Here is a 24,401-nt window from a genome sequence, read left to right as displayed (position 1 = left end):
TTCACTAAAACCCTCAAGGCAGGGGATGAGATGATGATGAATCTTTTTTTGGATGGCTAATTCCTTGTCAAATAGAGCTAATCCATGTGAATGCCAATTAAAATTAAAGGCAAAAGAGAGACACAGAATAGGGTGCAGTATCTAGATTTAGTGAGGAAAAGTATTCTGATGGCTTTTGTGAATGAAATATCATGGTTTAGTCTGCACATGGATGGGGTGAGGTGCCTACAGGCACCAAATAGAGTGTGTCTTAGAATTTGGGATTGCGGAAATAAAAAGTCACCCACTGAGAATAAAGTTACTAAGTAAGTGCTACAAAGTCCATGACATCAGCCATCTGTAGAAGTAACTCCATCACTCCAAGATAGGATTAATACATGATTTTTTTTCTGGTGAGAACAGAACACTTCTCAAAATTCATCAAAGGACTAGTGTGTCTCCCAAATCTCCTACATGGAGGGCAAGAGCTCTCATTTAGCTGTGGTCTAATGAATTATAAAATTTCTTAGGTGAGACCATCGAAAGAGAATAAAGTTGGTCTGCATGGAATCAAGGAAAAGCAGAGTTAAGAATTGAGGGTATTTACTGCCCAGTGTGGTCACGGGGAAAGGAGAGGGGGCCTGGACTGAGCAGTGAGAGTTTGCAGGTTTGCCTGCCTGTTCAACTCCATCGGAGTAAGGGAGCATTGTCCTCTCTCAACGGCATCCCTTACTCTCACAGGCCTGGCACATAATAAACACTCAGTAGAATAAGAAATAAATGAGTGCACATGATTAGGTTCCTTTTTCTTTGATCTAGGGGCACTCTGAAATCTCATGAAATTGATTGCCTTTCCTAAGGGTATTTTTTTCTATCGATAAAAGTATGCACTGATTATCTGACAGGAATACTACCAACTATGTGGCATTTACATTTCTCAGGGCAAATGATAAAAAGGCATTTTAATTAGAAATCAGTCCTTTGTGAGTTTTGTTCGTGTGACTTGTTTCCTCACTGTTCCCAGCTCTAATCATTTTATGCTGAGAGAGAGCAAATCACACTGGGCAGTGTGCAAAGCTGGGGAGCAGACGGGACCTCTGCCAGCTGCGCCCAAGTACACATTTCACAGTTCAATGTGAGCAAACAAACAGTCCCTGATTTGAGCTCTTTCAACTCCAACACTTAGCAGATTAAACTCTATCCAGATGCTGTGTTTATATTTCTTATATCTGATTTTAATTTTAGTAACATTGATACTGCACTTCTCAGTTGTTTTAAAAAACCAAATAAAAAATGAAGCTATCAGTTTACACAGACTCTATTATGTGGAACCGGATTCATTTTTAGACATTTCACAAAATAGGTTTAGCAAGTTTGTGTACATGGGAAGAGAGCATAGCTTGGAAGATCATCCTAAGAGAAGGAGCAAAGGTGGGATTCTGGGCCAAATCCAGCGAAGCAAAAATGGGGGACAGAAAATTCTGTGAAATGGGGCAGGAGACGTGTAAATATGAGATTTGTTAGAGGATAAGCTTTGATCCACAGGTGGTAGAAAGACAATGGGGGTTCGGAAGCTCTTTAGCAAGAAGAGGCCTTTGCATATTGATGATCCTTAGAGCAGCCTGGCTTATGGGAATGGTGACACCCCAGGGGTCGATGCGGGTAGAGAGCTGGATTAGTACAGAGGAGTACAGGAAAGCCTGCCCAGATTAGTGGAGTTGACTAAGAAGGCAATGAGCAAAATAGACATTTGCCAGCGTCTTGAGAATTCATTCACTAGGGAATATGAGAATATACGCAGAGTAGAGGTTTAGAGGAATGGAGCGTGCAGAACCCTGATGTCAAAGAGGAAGATGAGCGTACCACTCAAAGGTGCTGCATGGCTGGGGTTTCATGGGTTGGATGACCATGTTATTTGTCCTCCAAACTGAGTCACTTTTGAGATTAAAAGAGGATGCTTTAATACTTGCACAGGGAAATAAGCATAAAATTGGGACTGTCCTGAGCAAACTGGGATGCATGGTCACTTTATTCATAAGGGGCCTGAGGAGTGAATTTCAGTGCCAGTAGAGAGAGTAGAGATCCACTGGTAATGAACCAAAGACCAAGTTAACAGGAATTGGGGAGCCTGAGGGAGACAAGAACCAGGCAGAAGTAGGAGTCCCTTCCCTTCCTACCTCATGGGTATGACCACACCTAAATAATGTGGCTGCACATTAAATTGTTTCTTGTTGGTTTATTTTATACCTCCTGGGAATACTTAGTCAAAAAGAACTTGAGCCAGGGGAAATAATGGCAGGTAGCATTGCTTCTCCTCAGAGGTTCTGTGCACACAGGTACTTAGAGCATTTAAGTAGCATTGCTGGGACTCCCTGCTGAACCCAGAAGTTGGCAATCCCTGTTCTTTTATAAATACTACAATTAAGATTTAAATACATCTTTCAAAGCTGCTGAAGAACAGAGTCAATGCATATTTGGAGCAGGCGGTTTAAGTTTTAAAAATAGGCTTCAGGGCAATGCCATCCTTGTGAGAGCTTCTGGCTGCTCTGCCTAGCTTTATTATGGAATTGTTTTTGCAGGGATAAGGGGACAAGTATTAAACTGAAGGAAAAAACCATCATCCTTCACTGAAGTGGGGTGGCTGGAGGCAACAATGCGGGTGTGAGCTCGAGGGGAAGGCTTTACAATGGCCAAGAGGAGAGGGTGTCCACCACCAGGACTGTTTGTGCTTCTCTGGCTTTGGTGCTCCAGCTAACTAAATAGTCCCTGGCAGGCTGAACTACACTCTAATGACAGGCTGAAGCCTATGAAATGAAATTAGCTATAAAAAACGTGTGCACCATCAAACCATTAAATCGGCTGTGGTCTTTTGCTAAAGAGAAGGCTCACGATGCAGGCATATGGGCAGCCACAACAGCCAGTTCTTACAATTTGCTTTTCTTTTTCGTATCAAATCTTGTGTTATACAAAAATGTGTTTAATGGAGGCAACTCTTAAAAACTAATCTAATTTCATAAAAAGGAAAAGGGTGGGCGCTTGTACTACGCAAAGACCTCTTCTTGCTAAAGAGCCTCTAAACTCCCATTGTCTTCCCACCATTTGTGGATTGATGCTTATCAAAGCATTTAAACAATAATTCATTGTCATATTTTAAAGTATGGATTTCAGCATTCCAGTGCTTAGGTTTAAGGCTAATTCTTTCCACTTGTGTTCTAGATCTTGTCCCATCTGCCCTTAGGGCAGTCCATCAAATATCTCCATCCTTCCTGATTCTCTACTCTCTGCCTTTTCTGGGTGTTTTCCCTTCTGCTTGTTAATATGCTGATTTCACTCCCAAATTCTCCCTTTGTGATGATTTCAATCAGTTACTGAAGCCAGACACCTGGGGTCGTCTTTTATGCCTCTATCCCCTCAGCCTCTAGGATCCAGACATGCACCAAGTGTTATTAGTTCTACCACCTAAATAGTGTAAAAATGTCTCTCTGTTTGTATCCCCACTGTCACTTCTTGGTTTAAGCCTGTGGTCCTCAACTGAAACACAAATGCCTGAATCAGGGGTTTGCTACCTTGGCTGTACATGAGAATCACCTGAGGAGCTAAAAATGCACACAACTGCCTGTCCAATGTCAGAGATTCCGATTTAGTCCGGGTGTGAGTGTGTGTGTGTGTGTGTGTTTGTGTGTGATGGAGTCCTGGGCATGATTTTTTAAATGCTCCCTAGGTGATTCTAATGCACAGCCAGGCATGAGAACCCCTGCTCTGGGCCCTCACCATGTCTTACCCGACAGCCTTAGGGCTGCTGTTAGACTCTGTGCTTCTTGTCCTTCCCCTGAAATCCATCTTCTAACCAGTGGTCTCCAAACATTTTAAATTATATAATCCTTACAGTTTTTTAAAAAAGATTCAACACTACTCTAATACATGAATTCTTCATATAAATTATATAATGTACTGTTGAACTAATATAAAACATACTCAGTAACTGAGAAATAATTTTAAGTTGAGATACAAATAAGTAGATGGATGAATATTTTCTTTCTGTACCCCAGTGGATCTTAAATTCCCAAGTTTGGGGAACACTGCCACAGTAATTGGTCTAAAGTGAGCTCTGATCTCATCAATCCAGTGTTTTAAACCCAGCGCTGGTTCCCCAGCACATGTAGGAGACAGCCCCAGGTTTTCAGCCCTGCAGACAGGGCTCTCCATGGTAGACAAACTTTCCCAGGCTTGCATCTCTCCAAATGCCATTTTTTCTGCCTAGTGGGACCATCACCTGCTTGTCTACCTACTAAAATCCTTTTCATATTTCAAGACTCAGTTCAGACATGGTCTCCTCTGTGTGACCTTTCTCAGAGCCTCCAAACAGAGGGATATTCTTAATCTTATGAGCTCCTTTAACACTGAGTCTACACCTCTATTTTGACACATATTATCTTTTAAAAGTCATTGTTTATGGGTCCCTCACTAGACTAGAATCTCCCCGGGGGGCAGGAATTTGGTCTTATTATCTCTTTACTCCTGGTGCCTGGCCTAAATAGTTGGTGCTCAATAATATTGAATAAATGAATGAAGGAACAAATAAACAAAATACTGTAATATACCAGTTAATTCTATTTTGAAGCATCTATCTCCTGTCGCCCAAAAAGAAATAAACTTCTAGCATGATCTTTTGTCGTTTGGAAAGAGAATATTTGGTTCATTATTTCAGTTCAAAGAGTTATGCAATTCCTGGCCCGGCGCGGTGGCTCACGCCTGTAATCCTAGCATTCTGGGAGGCCGAGGTGGGCGGATCGTTTGAGCTCAGGAGTTCGAGACCAGCCTGAGCAAGACCGAGACCCCATCTCTACTAAAAATAGAAAGAAATTATATGGACAGCTAAAAATATATATAGAAAAAATTAGCCGGGCATGGTGGTGCATGCCTGTAGTCCCAGCTACTCGGGAGGCTGAGACAGGAGGATCGCTTGAGCTCAGGAGTTTGAGGTTGCTGTGAGCTAGGCTGACGCCACGGCACTCACTCTAGCCTGGGCAACAGAGTGAGACTCTGTCTCAAAAAAAAAAAAAAGAGTTATGCAATTCCAAGCAGACTTTGCTAAATTCGCATTGCACCTACTCATTATGCTCTATTACCCAACTTCACATTCCACTTCCGATCTCCAGAAGCCTTCTTTAGAATATATGTACCTGTTGACCACATGGGAACCAGGCTAGGGCCAGCCTGGCACCTGCTGGAAGACCAGCTCCGTGGGGCTGAAGCACAGGCGCCCAGCCGTGAATGACTGCACCAATACAGTTGCCTTCCACTGGCTCTCTGGGCTAATTTGCCTCGTTTTGCCTGTAGGTCAGTGGTTCTCAATCATGTCTACACCTCGGAATAACCTAGGACTTTAAAAAAAAGTACTGTTGTCTGGCTCCTCTCCCAGAGATACCAATTTAAGTGGCTTGGGAATGCCGCTTGGGCACTAGGATTTTTAAAAGCTTCCCAAGTTATTAACACATGCAGCCAAGGTTGAGAACTCTTACTCTAGATCAGATCTTCCTTCTAGATTTGTTTCCCTGCCCCAGCCCTGGTCTTGATTGATTTGAATGTTTCAAGAAAGAAGTGAGGTCCCCTCAACACTCTAAGGCCCAGCTATGGCTCCAGACATCTCTGTTCTCAATCTCAGTGGTCTCAATGCAACAAACAAACAAATAAAATAGCACACTCCCTAATACCTTGACTTTCAGTTATTTAGAAGGGAACTGCCTGAAGTAGTCCTGATTGTAGCTTCTCTGAAGTGGTGCCCTAAAGGTACTTAGAAATTGCTTTACAGTTTAGTGGTAACTATCTCAGCATAATTTTTAAGGCCCAGAGAGGGAGGCACCAAGAATTTTCCAGAGGTTTCTTATAAAGCGCAGGACAGGTGGCTAAGGAGTTTTCCAGTTTATTAGTTGGTGAAATTCCAGAAATCTGGGCACATTTTGAAAAGAGAAATTATGTATTTGACTAAGATTGCATTTTAGAGAATTTATCCTTAATAACGATCTGGTTATTTTTCTGGCATCTTCTACTGATTTATGTGGATCACTGGAAGACTGCAGGGTCCAAGATCAGAGTGTAAATAGGTTTACCAGCTACATATGCCCTAATTTCCTTCTGGACTTTAAGGCAGAAAACTAAATTCAGTTAAGACCTATTGTGTAACTCAAGGGTGTGCCAATTGAAACGTGCTGATTGAAGTGTGGCTTAGCAGTCAGGGAAGGTGTGATGCTGCTATTTTAACTTTCCTCAGTGGAAAATATATAAAGAGAATCTGGCTGTTTAGGGTCAGACCACATGGATCCAAAAGTTCAGCGTTCCCAGGACTACACAAATCCACACTGCAGTCACTGCCTTTCTCTCTCTTGCCTGGGTTGGCAATGAGAGACCAGGGTGGTTTACACTAAAAGGTTCATAGGAACAAATCAGAGAATCCCAGAGTCAGAGTTCCAACTCAGGCACCCTAGGGTCACTCAGACTCAGCAGAAATCAGAAGCATGGTTACTAAAATCCAGGGAGGTAGGCTCTTCTGGCTGGGCTATAATATTTCATTCACTTCCATCATCTTGTTTGCAAGATGCCCAAACTCTTACCCTTGATGGAATAGAAATGTCATAGATATAGAAGGTGTGTTTTTGTCAGTCTTCAAATTCCTAAAACAGAAGCCACTACCCACTTATAGCTCCATGCCCCTCTTTCCTCCTTCAGGTTGCACTGGGAGTGATGTGTCCCAGCCCTGCTCACGTGAGTGTCTGTAACACCTGAGTGTACATATACACTAATATATAGATCACACTCTAAGCTCCGAGAGAGGGAAGATACATGTTTTATGACTTCTCAAAATCATTGTAGGTGCTTAATAAATATCTGTCAGACAAATAATCAGAACAAAAAAGTCATTAAGTGGGAAAAGAAGGGGAGACAAATTGTACACCTTGGAGAGATGGCCAAGTGTAAGAATGTTTTGTGGTTGTCAGACATTCTCATGGGGTTTCTATGCTAGACGAGGCGGCAAAATGCAGCGGATCGGTACATACATCCACACGATATTATGACACTTGTTTGAAGGAAGAGTAATTGGGAATATTACGTGTTATTTGCTTTAGGAAGAAATACTAATGCAAATTAAAAACACTTCAAAACTGGCACCTTACAAATTATTAATAATCATTCCTCCTCAGAAGCAATTTTAGTTTATCTGCAGTCTTTGTTTCTCTGACTACATCTTTGGGAAGCTTAGGAGTTTCTATACTCTCTGCCCTTTCAGAGTTTCTAGAAACGGTTCAAGTATTCTGCTTCCACCTGTGATTTCAAGGCAATACAAATCCACTCCCCTCCATAAATTTCTTTCTTTGTTCTTATTCCCAGATAAATTACTTCTATTTTAGAAAAACTTATATCTCTAATTATATATCTCAATTTTTTCTCATTTAACATTTTATAGTTTTACATATAAAACTTAAATTATGAGATTTTACATATATTATTGCCATATTATAAATTTAATATAAAATAAAAACCACAAAACATTCTTACATATTATTATAGGTACCTACAGATAGACTAAATGCTTAAAACATGCATGGGAAAATAATACCAGCAATAAGATAATGATGAGCTTTGGCAACAATTCCTTCCCCTCTCCAAAAACTCCCTACCATGGAAGCCAGTGTTCTAAAAATTGACTATGGTATAAAAGTCACAAAAGTATTTGTTAAAAATGTATACCTTAGGCTTCAACTTCAAAACCTCTGATGCAGCAGGCCTCAGTTTGGGTTGATGAATGTGCATTTGGAAAAGACCCCGAGCTGATTCAGCTGCAGGTGATTAGATGACCACCCCAAATCAGTAGTGAATACGCACAGCTGGCAGGTGGATGTAGGCACCTGAAACTCCAGCATGAGGTCAAGGCAGTTATAAGTTTGTAGGTGGAGTTAAGACCTTGGAATGGATGGAAATACCCAAGGGAGGGTATATAGAGAGAAGAGTGGTGGGCCAAGGGTAGAAAGCCAAAGTGCAAGAGATAGAAAGAGGAAGAAGAGTCTACCAAGGAAACAGAACGTGTGTCTGGAGAGGGAGGAGGAGAACAGAGCGCACCATGTTATAGAAGCCAAGGTCGCAGGGAGGGTGCTCAATAGGACCCAATACAACAAAATAGTCAGGAAAGGGAGGGCCAGAAAAATGCTCATTGTTTGCACCTAGAAGGTAGGGTTATTTTTCATTGCATTCCCAGGCATGTTGTAAACACTTGATAAATGTTTGGGGAACTAAATTCGATAGGCAAGGACAGCTGCCATACAAGAATTTTCAAGAACTAAGCTACAACTTGGTTGCATCAGAAACTCTCATTAGAATGAGCAAATTAACAGATATAACAATCCACAACGGAGAATTAATTGTAACCAGATCGATAAAGCTGTTATTTTGAGCCATCTGCCAAGGTGTGGTAATGACATTTAAAAACAAAACAATGCCTAATCCTTGTGTGTATGTGATGATATTCTAGAGAAAGGAATTTTACCAGTAATTTTAAAAAACAAAGCAAAGACCTTTAAAATCTTTAAATTTAGATTGTAAGAGTGGTATTTTTTATACAAAATGCTCTCTCATGATCGTTTGCAGAAGCGTGTGTGGTCATGAGGAGAACAAACCACATTAAAGGAGGTAAATGACTCTGCAAGAAAGCACATGTGTTGGTTGCTATGACAACAGCTGGGTTTTTATTGAATCGGGAGCAAAAAATCAATTAGAAACCATTGGAAGAACTTGCACAGGAGCATAAAACATCCTGCCTCACAGTTTCAGGAACTTTGCCACATCTGTGGGCTGAAGGGCAAGGGTTTGCGTGTGCCCATCAGTGAAGTCATAAAGAAAGTCACTCTCGATGCATTGCCCTTATTCTAACATGTCCTTTCATAGCCTGCTCTTCTCAATACCCAAGTAACTTACTAGAGTGGTAAAAAAATGTAGCTGGTTACTTGCCTCTTTTGTACCAATGCCATTAAACAATTTTTGGCTCTAATCTATTTGTCTTGGAACAAAACAGTTTTCATTTGTATTTCTACAGACAGCCTACATCTCGGTAGCAGTTTCTTCCCACACATGGTATGCTCCTGGCTAGTTAAGAAAACACGGGGGGATGAGGCAGCCTCAGGAAGCTATCCTGCCAACCCTCTCCTAGGTCTCCTTTCTCTCTTTCCTTAGGGATCTGCTATTCTCCATTCCTATCTTTCTGAGGTACTCAGAGGACCAAAGAAAGATTTCCAAGTTTTTCAAACTCTTCTTAAAACATTTAATTGCTGGAATGGGAAGAGGCCCTATGACAGAGAAGATAAAGGCCCAAGACCAGCCACACTGAGACCATACATCAGCTCTAGATCACCATGGGTGCTCTAAGAACATTAGGTGGAAGGTTCTTGTGGTCATCCAGTAATAGCTTTTAGTCTAGTGAGCTCATTAATCTCGTGAGGAAATGGTCAGGCTTTCAGAGTGGACTGTACATAGTTCAGTTATGAGGGAAAGAGTGACCCATTGAGAGGGTCTTTGCTTTTCCAATTTATGCTGTACATCACCAGCAGAATAATCCCAAATCACCCCCTGCACAGCAATGTTTTTCAGATTTAAATTGAGATACATTACTGGGATTGGGGATCAACTTAGTGGGTTGAGACCATCATTAAAAAGAAGAAGAAAGAGATTAATAAAGAAAATACAGTGAATCTCAGCAAGTAAAGTTAAAATGTGTTTTGTGAAACTTGTTTCAGTCTCTCTCTCTACATATTTATGCACTGAGTTGCTAGATTGAATGTATTTCTTACTCCAGATCCTGGTCAAAAAGGTTGGAAAGTCAGACTCTGCTAAGAATTGTTCAATGTTCTCAGTGGTTTACAGAAAAAAATGAACAAAAAATTCCAACTCCTTCATCTTAGGGCTGGGATTTTTCCCCAAATCTACAATTCATTTCTGCAACTTTATGCTAGGCTCTAACTTTTCTACTCACTGTCCTCTCAACTTTTGCTCATCTCAATGCCCATGCTCCACTGTGCCCTTACTCATAATGCCTCCTGTCTTTTGTAGTTTCAAGTTCTGCTCTCCTTCAGAGACCATTTGAGCCATTTCATCCACAGGTTCTCCATCTCCTCCCATCACTCACCTCTTCCTTGGGGTGCTGGCCATTTCCACATCTTAGCTCTCCAGTTGTCTTCTCCACTGTATATCTGCCTCCTATCACACTCCATTCCCATGTCTTTAGCAATGTCTTCTCCCTCCCTGTGTCTGCCTCCCTCTCCCTGTTGCTTTCCTCTTGGCATCTGCCTTCTGGCTCATCATCTTCTCATTGGCCTGTTTTTGTTGTGTTGTTCTTTCTGCTTTCTTGTGAATATATCTAGTCTCCGCACTTCACTGAGAGCAACTTGAGCCCAGGGACTCAAGTATCTCCACAATGGTACAATGGAATATAATAGGTGCTCAGTAAAAATGTCTTGAATCAATGAATCACTCATCAATCCCTCCTTTCCACTGAAACTCTACCATATTCACTACAGAATTTTTCTCTTTAGATACAATATTTTGTGTCTGAAATGGCTTTGCTTTTCTAAAGCCCTCTCATATTTATTGTCTCATTTGATCTTCTCTACAAGGATTTGGTTAAGTAGGCATGGGTTATGGTACTCATTCTTGAGAGATGAGGTACTTGAGTCTTAAAGAGGTTTGTACCAGTAGCTTGTCTTATCAGTGATGTCCCTAGAACTAGAATCTAGGATATGTCCTATTCTGTGCCATCATCGTCTTCCATTGTAAACTTGACAACAATAATCACACAATAAAATAAGAGGCTCACTCCATGCAAAATATTGTGTATGGAGAAGAAAGCCAAAGAAATAGTCCCAAGGCATAAACTGTGTTTCTTATGGAATAAGAATTTGAATACCTTGTATTAAGGCCAAAATTCTAGGTATCATTTTTGCTTCTGTAATTGCACTTGAATTCTAATGATGCCACAGTAAATGGGGAAAAATGCACTATCTGCCTGTGGAGGATGTGTTGCTTCCAACTGTCAGGTTGACAAACTTTTCATTAATCCCATCCTGACAATTAGCTGGGACTCTGTACAGTGTTACAACTAAGAACCAAGCTCACCTTCTGGTTAATTTGTTAATTTGTTTCTTACCAAGCTGTTCTCCTAAATGTCGGCCTCTCTCGGTTGAGATGACCCGCTCGTCTTCCATGTCACACTTGTTCCCAACCAGAATAACCTGGGCATTATCCCAAGAGTATGTTTTGATTTGAGTTGACCTAAAAGAAAAGGAACAAGCACAAAATGATCAGAGAGAAGAAGAACAGCATAAAATGAAGGAGAAGAAATATATTCCACAGATGATTATAACAGCAAAAAAAAAAAAAAAAAAAAAAAAAAAAAAGAAGCCCAAATAAATGCTTGACATTTAGAATTAATTAATTCAGTGCAATTTCACCTTTCAGATATTCATCAGAGATTACATGAGTCAAAAATCAAGGGAACGCTGGTGGGGTACTAAGAACTCTTTTGTATTTGATGAGATTAATACTACTACTGCTGCTTCTTTTCCCTCTTCTATACCCACCTTAGGTAATATCTTTACAGCTAGGGTAGCCAACCATCCTGGTTTGCCCAAGACTTTGCAAGTTTTAGCAGTAACAGTCCCATGTCCTAGGAAACCACTCAGTTCCAGGGAAACTTAGATAACTAGTCAATCTATTTATAACCCATCACACAAAAACATTATTTTCCTTTATCATAATAACAACTTGAAGAACTAAGGCAATTAGGGCTTAGGAAATCTGGGGGAATGATAATTTTAAGAAAAAGGAATCATGAGCAGTGATATACTCATACCTTACATTTCTAAGAGAAAAATGTCAGATTGATTAGAAGCAAGATTATAATACCATGAGCTGGCATTTTAAGTTGCTATAAATGGGATATGTAGAATTTAGAATATGGGTAATGATGCCAAAACCCCAACTTTTGATTCTGAAAATTAGATAATAATTAAAATAGTTTATACTTATAGGTATTGTCCTAAAAGGTTTACATATGCCACATTAATTTAATCTTTAGACTAACTCAAGGGACATATTAGCATCCCATTTCACAGTTGAGGAAAATGAGGCAGAGAGAGGTTAAGTAAATAATTTGCCCAAGGTCACTCAGCTGGTGCAGTGGCAGATCTGGGAATCATACCTGGGCAGTATGGCTCTCAAGCCTGTGCTCCTAAACATGTTTCCATACTACTCATTAAAAGTTTGAGAAGTGAAGTTCTAGCGCATTTATTGTCATCCAGAGAGAAAGGTGAGAGGAAGCCACATTCTTTAATCCTCCCTTTATATTGGCCATGTTATTTGAGAACAACAGTCTAAGATAAGTGGGAAAGACATATTGCCCAGTGGGTGGTCAGGAGAGGAATATTGAAATGTTGGAAACCCAAATAAATGATTAAAGTTTGAAGGAATATATTTGCAGTGTTAAAAGAGAAGCTTGGGAATGGTTCTACTAACAATTGTCAAGTCCTTCAGGATTTTTGAATAGAAAATAGTGATGAGCTGTCCTCAGCTTTGAAGAGGGAATAAAAAACAAATAGCTTTAAACTGCAGCAGGAGAACTTTCAATTGAGATATAATCACTGCTTCTCCCTCCTGAGAAGAAAGGAAAGAGCTAAGAGGCACATAGGGTTTTATTCCAGAATATTCCCCTGAACCAAGTACACACAAGTTTTCAAATGATGAAATATACTCTTGGTTTTATCTGGACATCTCAGAGACACAGCATGTTATATCAGAAAAATCTGGGAGATATGACCTTTCTAATTCTGATACCTAAGTTAATGTTATATTCCTTTAGCAACAGTGAGATTCAGCATGTATCCATGGCCTGGAGAAATAAAGACAGAAATTCTAAACTCTATATCTTTCCTCACTGCATCTTATATGTGGAGTTGTGAAAAAATGATTAATTCATAGTGAATTAAGGTGTAAAAAAAATCCCACATTTGGATATACCTTGAATCTCAAATGTTATATATTTTCACAAAGAAAGTCCAAAGTTTCTTTTAAAGGATCTCAAATCTGATATTTCCTTATGTAATTTTCTTTCCATTATCCCTCTGTTCCTATTGGCCTTACAAGCCAAGAGCTAGCCTGTACTTGGAAGGGCCCTTGGAAGAGAGTCTGTATATTAATGGAGAAAGTTCTAATCCTGATGGCACAGCCAGAAATCAGATACCCAGGAAGATATTAGTGATGGAAGTTCACAGGATAGTGTCACAGCTATGTAAGGAAGGAGCTGGGGCCAGGGTATAAATGAGAGGGCTTACTGAGTTTCTTGAGGACAAAGACTTACTTGAGGAAATTTAGCATTCCTCTGACCTGAGCTAACTCGTTTTTCTGCACCCCTGACTGTATAAACTCAACCCAGCATGTAGTATTTATTTATTTATTTATATTTCAGAATATTACAGGGGTACAAATACTTTGGTTACATAAATCGCCTTTGCACTGCCCGACAAGCATGCTCATCCCCCAGACTATGTGCACTGCATCCGTTAGGTGTGGATTTACCCATCCCCTCCTCCCTCCCACCTGCCCAACACTCTATGAATGTTACTTCCCATATGGGCACATTAGTGTTGATCAGTTAGTACCAATTTAATGGTGAGTACATGTGGTGCTTGTTTTTCCATTGTTGTAGGTACTTTTATGAAGGTCAAGAAGGTACATAACTCAGCATCCACTAGCTGATTTGAGTCCATTAGTCAGGTTAATGGAACGCTTGCTTCTACCATTCAACATATCTGAGTATCTTAGTTCTACCGACATGATCACCCATGGAGTCTTAGGCTACTGTGATAGATTACACATTTATGCATACACAACATTTTCCTCAACAATTCATAAAAACATATGAAAAGAAGAACATGATTTTTTTTTTTTGGCCATGACAATATCAGAATCATTCCCTTTCCCATTTGTTTTTGTACGAGAAATATTTTAATGTAACCTCCTCAAATGTTCTAAATTGCCAAGGAAATGATATAAAATTAATACTTTCTACAACTACCAGGTAATTATAAAGAATCATTATCTTGAAAGCTCAGAGAGCCAAGGGAGAGCAGTTTTCTTTTTAATGAAATAAAAATTGCAGTCCTGGGGCATTTGTGCTGAGGTGAACAAAAGATTGATTTGCCATCAGAGTTGGTTAATTTTAAGATTGAAATCAGAGTTGCAAATGCTCAGTGTTTGGCTTTAGTTTTGATTACTTTGGACTTCCTGATGTCGTTCTCCATCAACAGAGCAGGGAAGGCAACTTTAGGCACAGTCCCACCACCAAAAACAAGTGATCAGAACAACCCTGGTTGATTCATGAATTACCACATACCATAGAATCTAAGATGCCATAAATTATAAGATAAAAATTAATTTATGTCAGCCAAGAACAAAAAGATGTAGCAAATTAAACTATGTCATTACATCTTAACAATAGCCCTGCTTGACACATGTCAGTCACTTCAGCTTCTTGTTGCTTTGAAATTTCTTTCATGTATTCTGATGAAAGATTTAGAACTTTTTTTTGCCTTTAGTTGTTTTGCTTCATGCATAGTAGATAATCATGTCATGCCTATCTCAATAATAAAAGTTAACATACTTTGCTCATATCTTTTCTTCTTAGGTCCTGTAGAGCAGTAGGCTGTTACTTTGCAAGAAAACATAAAATGAAGGTCATTACTCTAAAATGAGTATTCATATCACTAATATCAAATTTATACACCTTTCTGCATACACAATAACTTTCTATGCATGTATCAACAATTGCGTTACTCAATTGAGGTAATGCCAATATAAGCAGCTATGACCAAGTAGTGCATGTACGAGCAATGAAATCCACGTTTCGTTCTGCTGCACAGTGATCACAATAAACCTTTGGTGATAAGACACATAGCAATGTCAAAGATTTAAATGAAAAATTGTGCTTTTTAGAAACTGTAAAATGCTATTGTGTTGTTGATTTCTTTTGTGTATGAGGATCTAGGTTGAAATAAGTAAGAGCTTGAGTTATTCCCTTAACACAGGAGAATTTAGAGATAAGGAAGTATAAACCCCATAAGTTGAGAAAGACTCAGAATTGTGCGTTTTTCATCTACACTTTAGTATGAATTAGGGTCAGAAGAATGTTGGGATAGTAATTCAATTCCCATCCCTTCCAATTCAGAATCATAACAATTTATTCAGTCAGTTTGAAGAAGACTCTAATGCTAAGTGAATTATGGGGGAGTCATTCTGAATTCTTTAGTATTAGTAACTTCATATGTAAAATGAGGCTACCATATTTCCTACTTACTCTGGGGCTACCATATTTCCTACTTACTCTGTGGTAGGCCAAATACGGTTTTAGGTAGGGCCACACTGTAGGTAGGGCCGACATCTCTTCACAAATAGGACACATTAGTCTCAGCTTGGGCAGCCAGCTGCTCCTCTAATTCAGCTCAACTCATCCTTTCTAATACCTACAATCTAAATAATAACTGGAATTTTTTCATTAAAGAATCTCAGATTTTGTCTTTAGTTCATATCTCGAGGATGAGGTTTTACATAAGTGAATTTTTAACTGGGAGTAAATGGCCTTCCTCTGGTATATCTGTTAGTGGTATGACACATGTTTGTTGAATAAATCTTTCTTTCATGTAGTATTTCTATGTATTTACTTTTCTGGCCATTTTCTGTACTTTGTAAAAATCTCTTATGGGGGGATGAATTTCCAATCACCTCATTAGAGGGACTATCACAGAGAGTGGTGTCACCACATAATATACATGTAAAAAGATGATTTATTTCTGAATCTCTGCAAAAGATCCTTTGGGATTTACTGTTAATTTCCACAAGATTAATGGAATCAGAAGCCATATGCTGGTCACCATGGTTACTCTTCAAACAGCAGTTAACTCAGACCTTACCAGTACCAGATCATACTTACTAAAAAACCTGTTATTTAACTATTTAGCTAAAACAAAATAAAATGAAACAAACAACCCAAACCTTCTCTCAATGTTTATATATAATCTCAAAAGAGAGAGAGGAGGAATCATAATTTACTCCCATTTCAGTTCTTGTCAAATATGAAAGTGGAGTGTTTGAAAAAAGGTAGAATGAGATAGAGGGATATGAAAAGAGTTTTTGATATTTTATGATATTTTACACATAAATAACTATACTCTGCACAGACTACCATGACTTAAGTCTGGAGAGCTATAAACAAACAAACCAAATTCCTGTAATATCTCTAGAATTCCTTCTCTCCTGTTCTGGGTATATAAGTAATTTCCTATGAGTTCAACCCCTTTTCGTAGGGAGTGATGGGCTCTTGCTAGTCACGATGTTCTGAGACACACTCCTCAAAGCACATCTCAGTGCCCCACGAGAGCTATTATCTCCTAGGGTCTGATGTGGGCTGTACGGGAGGAAAATGAGATACCAGAGAGACTATGACTCACTCTTCCTCAGCCAGTGAAGCTCGGATGGATCTTAAGAACAGTCCCTTTCTAATTCTGGAGGGTAATGTTTCTCCACTGCACCCATTTCGCTTACTCTCGTCAACAATTAGGAGCCTTGGCTTTTTGGTATCACAGCACACTTCAAGTTTGTAAGGAAGCTTCCCAACCTGCTATTGTTGATCACATAGGATTGGCCCTGCTATTATTTTTTTCACTTAAATCCAATCATTTATTTACTCCATTTTTCTCAACCTTCAGAGAGCTTTTAAAAATTATCCCAATTTAGAACAATTAAATTAGAATCTCTAGGGACTTCACGAGCGGTATTAAAAACACTCTCTCCAGGTGATTTGTATGTGTAATCAGGGCTGAGCATTAGTGGGATGATTCCCTCCAACTGCTTTTCTTTTTTAGTTTTTACATAATCTATTTTTTTTTTGTTTCCCATCTAATAACACAAAGTATTTGCGGGTGGTTTACAAAGAGACACACAAAATTAAAAATAATTTAAAATGGCAGAGCCGTAGTAAAGAACCAGAAATAGGAACATAATAAAACCTGATTATTTACATATGCTATAAATGCTAACAATAGGTAGTTTTAGGAAATTGAGGAGCTAAGTCTTTTATATTAGTATGTACATTAACTCATTTAATAAATGGGTTAAAAAAGGAAAAATTTTAAAAGGTATTCTTAAATGCTCTTCAATATTTGATATAATCTTTTATTACTTAAAGAAACAGGTTTACATTTTTTGGTAAAATCGCTGCATTCTCATTAAAACTTCTAACAACAGAGAAAAGCTAAAGGAAAAACCAAAAATGATCAGAAATCTCAGTTCCTACCATTAACATTGTGGTGAAAATCCAGTAGTAGATTACAGTCCTCACTTAGTCATTGCGTCCTTCCCTGTGGGTGGACTACATTTCCCTGCCCCACTGACTTTGGACTTGGCCAAGTGAATTGCTTTAGCCAATGGAGTATAAGGAGATTTGATGTGTGCTGCTGTGTGTAATAGGGATCAGAGGTACCATGAGTTTCCATCAACCCTCTTTTGTTCTTGTGCTTCATCATGAGAAGAGCCCATCCCAGAAAGGTGTTGCTCTGTCAGCCTGTCCCAGAAATGAGAAGCTGTGAGGAGCCCAGCTAAGTTCTCGGCCAAACCTAGAAAAGCCCAGCTTAACATAAAGCCCTTCTTGTGTGTGGCCTTGGCTCACCTTTCCAGCTTCACCTTTCTAGCTTCTAGCTTCATCTCTTGCTCTCCTCCATCCCTCCCTCCAATTCTGATATGGGCTTATGAATTTCTTTGATTTTCCCATACATGCTGTATTTTCAGCAACTAAGGCCTATCAGAACGGGTGGTGTCAGGTTTTGTGAGGCTTAAAATTAGTAAAAATTTGAGGGCCCAATTTAAGAAAATACTGCAAATTACAAATACAGAATGAGGTACTGGATATTTTGTGGCAGATGCTGTGCATATTCCCCGGGCCTTACCACTTCTGTGCCTACTGGCTGACTTCCAACTGCCAGCATCTGCATCTCTTTGCTCTATAGCTTTTTCTAAAGCAATGGAAAGTCATCAGGGAAGGTCAAATATAATAGGGAAATGACATGCCCAGGAGCAGACCTGAGCCAATGACTGACAGGATTTGGTGTATAAATACCCCGGCTCCCTTTCTCCTCAGGTTGCTACCACACCAATTCCCAGAGTTTTTAAGCAGGATTAAGCTCTAGTTACCATAATGGTAGTTGGCTTGAAAACACACCTTTTATTGGCTGTCTTCCCTTTCACAGCTCACCTCCCTTTTCCTGTGGATATTTCTTGCATTTTCCAAATAAACTGCTTGTGTGCAAATTCCTGTCTCAGAGCCTGCTCTGTGGAGTCCTACTAAGGCACTTAGAGGAGTTTGTCCTAGTAAAGGGCCCAAAATTTAACTGTGGTCTCGAGCTCACAGCTCAAAAGCACTGATTGTTAAATATTTTTTTCCTTTTTTCAAAGAGCCAGTTTACTTGTACACCACTGAACCTAAGCTGCGTTAGCTTTGTAAGAGATCACCTGAAGCCATCACCTGTGCCATTTATGGCTTCTGTGTCCCACTTTCTCGTTCTCTTCCATCTGGTCTCAGGACACATATTCCTCGGGGTTAGGTGCCTTCCCGTGAGCCCACCTGGGGCCCACGTCACTCACTGTGGATTTTCCACGTATCTCTGTTCTCCTGGACTATAGGGACTATAAGGGCAGACCCCTCCACTGTTTGTTCTCTATCATGTCTCCAGTATTCAGCAACATATGTGGCACACAGAAGGCACTCAAACAGTAACTTTGAATTAGTGATGGAATAAGAGAGTGAATGACAGACTGAATGTAACAAAAATATCTAAGAAGTTTAGGTAATTCAGAAATAAGCATAAAATAAAAATAGCACAGGAAGAGAATCACCATCTTTTGTGATATCAATGCCCCACCCTGCCCCTTTTAGGATGAGTTGCTGGCAGGTTCTTCCATAGAAACTTTTATACCTGACAGTGTCCATGGTAAGGGAAGGCAAGTACCCCGCCCCCCCGCCACACACACAGCTGCAAAGGCCATCTGTGTGACCAGCTATTCATTACAGCCTGGAGAAGTCCTCACTGATCCAGCACCAACAGTCGGATGAGGACACCTCAGGAGCAACTTAGCCCCTCAACATAGTGGAATAGTTGCTTTGGAGGTGCCCTAGTCCAACTTCTTTATTTTGCAGACAAATCTGAGATTCCAAACATGAAGTGACTTGACTTACGTGGCACAACTACTTTGTAGCCAATGTGGGTCACATCCCAAGTCTCCCCAGGAATGCTCTTCTACAATGTGCTGTCTGCTTCCATAGGGACGGAAAGTGACTACATTTTATTGAATGTGGAACTTCGTAAGAAATTCATATCCTAAACATTTGGTTATCTTTTAAAATAAAAAAATAATGTATCTCATAAAAACATAAAAAAATCCTTGAATTTCTGTACATCCAGGAGGCTCATTCAGCTGCGTATGGGCATGAGTAGAACTGGATATGCTGGAAGAATCTGTTTGATCTGCCTTTCTGCAGTAAGTCTGTTGCTGAGAGCCAATACTGAGAATTTATTTAAAGAATTCCAGAAGTAGTCTTCTCGATCCACATGGTCCTGAAACTACTTTGCACCGCTTTTGATTCTGCATTGTTAGTCTAAATCTAACCTTAGACCCATTTCTATCATGCCTCTTTTATAACTTCTGATCTCCTTTTTATTTCATAAAATGTCAAATTCTATTTTTTGAAACCGTATGTGTGATGGACACAATTGGACATCTCTTTTCTTCTATGCAAGAGAAGAAAACAACAACTTGGTTAAGTAAGGATCATCCTTCTGGACAACAGAGAGAGAGGAATGGAAGTCGGGCCTAGAAAAGGGTAAGATGTTCCTCACTCAAGAATGCCTGGATTATTCTTTTACGAAGGGCAAGCCCAAAGGCATGTTAATAGAAATATCCTTTCCTCAAATTAGACAAGATTTTACTGTTCCCAGGGGAATTAATGGTTTTTGGCAAGATGGGCTTGCTTCTTGGGTTAATGATAAGGTAATCAGGTTTGCTGAAGGGGAAGCTGAACTTAGAATCCAGTACCTGCTTTGTCCTCACCCAGGCACCAGAATCTTCTCCTTTCCTTTACAACCCTAGTGGCTAAGCAGAGGAGAGGCTCCACACACATTCAGCCAAAGGCTAATCACTGAGGTTTGTGAGATATTAAGACAGAACCAACGCGGAAGGAACTTCCTCCTCCTCTGGGAGAGGTAAAGTTTCCAAGGAGAAGAAGTAGGACCATGAGTCTGGAGTCTGTGGAACTTTGAAATGGGATCTTCAGGAAAAGAAGAAGAGGATATTAAGAGGAGATAAAGAGAACAAAAAGAAACATACCACTCAGGCCTTTTGAAGCCTAGGACTGTGAAACCTCCTTTCTAGGGAAGGAAATAAGTAAACTGGATATAGTTACATCCGCTGTTCCTCTAACACTAGACTACTCTTTCGAGATCCCACTCAGAAAAGACTATGAAAGACTTCAAAGTAGGCAAGAAAGATGCCTGGGAGTCCTGTCCAGCATGTACCTTTCTGGTTATTTCTGCTTTTCATCCTCTCTGCTATTTTACAACTCCCTAAGTGGTAGAAAACTGATAATAATACAAATGAGTTCTTGCTGATAGAAAGAAAGAAATGCAAATGATTGTGTCTGCTGGAATGCAATTGATTATTGCCCCATGGATATTAACCCGTTTTGCAACTATTGGTAAATGTGTCTTAGCATTTCTGATTGCCTCTATGTGTGCATCCATTGAGCCTGTGCAACATCTTGCTGGCTCCATCTTTAAGTCCCAAGTTAAATAATATCTTTGACATAGGTTTACTTTATATTTGGATAAAAGTTGGATTCTACCTTATATTTTAAAAAATTAGCCATAACAACTTAACAATAACATCTGAGGGAAAGAAGGCATATGTCTGGAATGACTAGGCAACCTTTCCGTGAGAAAGGGCAGTTAAGCACTGTGACCACAGTGGAGACACCAATCATCAGCACAGGCACAGACCTACTGGAGGGCAGCAGTGAGGAACACTTCCAGTCATGAACGTCAGACTGGATGCCTTAAGTGTCCTGTCGCATTAGCAAGGAATCCCTTCTGAGGTTAGGAAGCCCCTGGCCCTTGCTGACCCACACATGACACATGGAGTACTTGTCACTCTGTTGGAGTCAGTGTGGTGAAATAATCATAAATATATAATAATTATACATATGTAAATACAAACATATAATAAATAAATAATAATAAAACAGTAGTTTCATTTATTAAACTCTTACTTTGTGCCAGGCAATGTGCTAAGTGCTTTATTTTTATTGTTATTTTATTTAATTCTTAAAACAATCCTGTAAGGTAGACACTATTGTTTTCCCATTTTTCAGGTAAAGACACTGTAAAATGAAGACTTACTTAGGGTGAGTTACCAGAAACACTCAGATAACATATAACGGAATTGGAATACAAACCATTACAATGGAGTAGGAGCTCAAAGTCCTGGGTTCTAGGGCTGGGCGCGGTGGCTCACGCCTGTAATCCTAGCACTCTGGGAGGCCGAGGCGGGTGGATCGCTAAAGGTCAGGAGTTCGAGACCAGCCTGAGCAAGAGCGAGACCCCATCTCTACTAAAAATAGAAAGAAATTATATGGACAACTAAAATATATATCGAAAAAATTAGCCGGGCATGATGGCGCGTGCCTGTAGTCCCAGCTACTCGGGAGGCTGAGGCAGTAGGATCGCTTGAGCCCAGGAGTTTAAGGTTGCTGTGAGCTAGGCTGACGCCATGGCACTCACTCTAGCCCAGGCAACAAAGTAAGACTCTGTCTCAAAAAAAAAAAAAAAAAAAGTCCTGGGTTCTAGATTTTGTACTTGATAAGGAAAACCAGGACTATTTTCTCAGCTTTTCTGAATCTCTGCTTCCTTTTCTATGAGAGAGAACAACAAAGGCCACACATCATCTGGCCAGATTTTTTTGAGGATCAAATGAGAAAATGTCCATTGAAGAGTTTTGAAAACCACAGAGCATACATGAATGGGAGACATTAGTAATACTGGTAAACTGATACCATTAGTTATCCAAGTGGTAGTGACACATTATTTCAAAATCATTCCCTAAACAATACTCATTGTGATTTTCTTTGCTGTTTTGTAATCTCTAATTAAAAAAGTTTGAAGTGGGAGCAAACGAAAAACAATACTATCCGATTCTATTTCAACTCAACAAATGCATTGTCAGGCTTTCTGCAAGGAGCTCGGGAGACAGCAGTAAAGAAGAAAGATACGCTCTCTGCTCTCAGGGAGCTTGCAGTCTGGCTCCACACTCTGATCTTGCAAATATGCTCCATTCAATTCAGCAAGTGTTTATCAAACAAATACTGTGCACAACACACTGGTGTCTACACCATATGGTATTGCTTTCCAAACTTCAGCAGGCATTTGAATCACCTGGAACGTTTGCTAAAACAGATCCTTGCACTCCACCCCTGGATATTCTGAGTTGGGAGGTCTGGGGTGGGCCTGAGATTCTGCTTTTCTAACAAGCACCCAGGTCATGCCAACGCTGCTGATTTTCATACCACACTTGGAGTGATCTAATAGGGCAGAAATAAGCAGGGCATAGCCCCTATCTTCAGGCTGCTATGTTCACTGGAGAGAGAAAGTCTGATTTGAAAAGTTGATGGTAGAATGAGCAGAGTAAGGGGGGTAGCTTTCAGTTAGAAACTGTGGTGGTTGTTCCAACCACCTGGGGACTGGGACAGGGAAGGGATGAGGGGCAGTGAAGGGGGTGGGACTTTAGGCTTGTACAACTCCTTCCACCCGTTTTATGACCCCAGGCTCTATTCTTGGGCATCTCCCTCCACCAGTCCCCCCTCCCTTTCTCTTTTCCTGAACACTAAGGTTTTGTAAGAGGTAGTTTTTTTTTCCTGTTTGCCACAAAAGAAGCATAAAAGGAAGTAAAGCTTTCTCTCTATGACCCCTCTTACTACCTCTTGTTGGTACTGAGCCCAGAAAGTCAGTCATTTCAAATAAGAAAATATAATCATGGGTTTTCAAGTGTTTGTAAGTCTCAGGTCAGCTTTAATCTCCATGTCAGGGAGATACGTAGACGGCAACAGAAGACTGTGGGTGTTGGACTGGGGCTGGGGGTTCCTGGGGGGAAGAGCTGGGGGCTTTCAGAGGGGCTGAAGGGTTAGGCCGGGTTGGGCACCGTATCTGTCAACAGTGATGCTTCCTGCAGGGCGGTGGAGGGCGGGCAGCTCTGAGGCTTCTTCCTGGGGCTACATCATCAGTGCTTGCTTCCCTTGTGTGAGTTCAGCTCAGCCCACCCTGGGGTAAGGTGAGGGCAAGGGGCAGGTGTTGGTGAGGGGCTGTCCCAGCCAGTGTTGGTCTTGGGAAGAGAGCGCAGGAGAGGAGAATGATAAGGAGGGAGGCAAGGAAAGATTATCCTCAGGGCCAAGTAATGGACTCACTGTCCTTTCCTAGGCCTTAGGTTTTGGTAAAACAGATTTGGAAGAGCCAGAGCTACCTACTGTCTTTCAATTCTACATTTGCTTTTTAATGCCTCCCATTGTTTCTGCAGCATTTTTCTATTGATTGTCATAAAAATCACTATAAAATCATCTCTCTCTCTCTCTCTCTCTCTCTCATACACCCATACACACACACACACACACACACACACACACACACACTCTAACCTTTAAAATGACAGTGTTTTTCAAATGAAGCAGAGCAAAGAGGTTTTGTCATTGCTAAGAACTCTGGCCTCAGGAAACCAGAAAATACGAAAAGGCCAAGCTCAACAGTTGCCATTTGCCCTCGGTTGCAGAGAGTAATTGCTATTCAGTCTTTCAGGTCTCACGTCAAATAATGCATCTTGTGATGGGATCAGCTGCAGGTTGTGCATGCAAGCCACAGCACTTTTGCTAATACACCTTATCGCTCCGTGGAGAAGTGGTTCATTAAACCTCATGCTCAGTTCAGATGCTCAAATTAAGTTCTGGTCTCATGCCTCCGTATGATCAGAATGATCCATGTTCACACCATATTCTTTAAAGACAGACGAGGCCAAAATGGTATAAAAGGTGCACCATTTTGGAGGGGGGAAATTCCAGAAGGCTACCATTAAAATCAGTGAGGAAGGCAGGCTACAACTGATGTCTAAGAGCAGTACATCAACTAACAGGAGATGCATCTCATGCGTATATTACCATCCATTCTTGAAACACACATGTGCCCTTCTATTACTGCTTTAGAAGAAACTACCCAATATTACCAAGCTTTTTGAGAAGATCCTAT

At 40.3% G+C, this 24,401-nt stretch overlaps 1 protein-coding gene across 1 annotated transcript in view; it reads right to left on the bottom strand.

Moving 5' to 3' along the window:
- Positions 1-24,401, bottom strand: part of RAB3C (RAB3C, member RAS oncogene family) — a 208,733-nt gene that overhangs the window by 9,873 nt on the left and 174,459 nt on the right. The window contains exon 3 of the mRNA XM_069492485.1: positions 11,168-11,292. Within this exon, the coding sequence (XP_069348586.1) occupies positions 11,168-11,292 (125 nt within the window). The remainder of the gene's footprint in view (positions 1-11,167; positions 11,293-24,401) is intronic.

The sequence above is a fragment of the Eulemur rufifrons genome, chromosome 17, assembly GCF_041146395.1.
Source record: "Eulemur rufifrons isolate Redbay chromosome 17, OSU_ERuf_1, whole genome shotgun sequence".
NCBI classification, from domain to species: Eukaryota; Metazoa; Chordata; class Mammalia; order Primates; family Lemuridae; genus Eulemur; species Eulemur rufifrons.
This window is presented reverse-complemented; position numbering and strand designations above follow the sequence as displayed.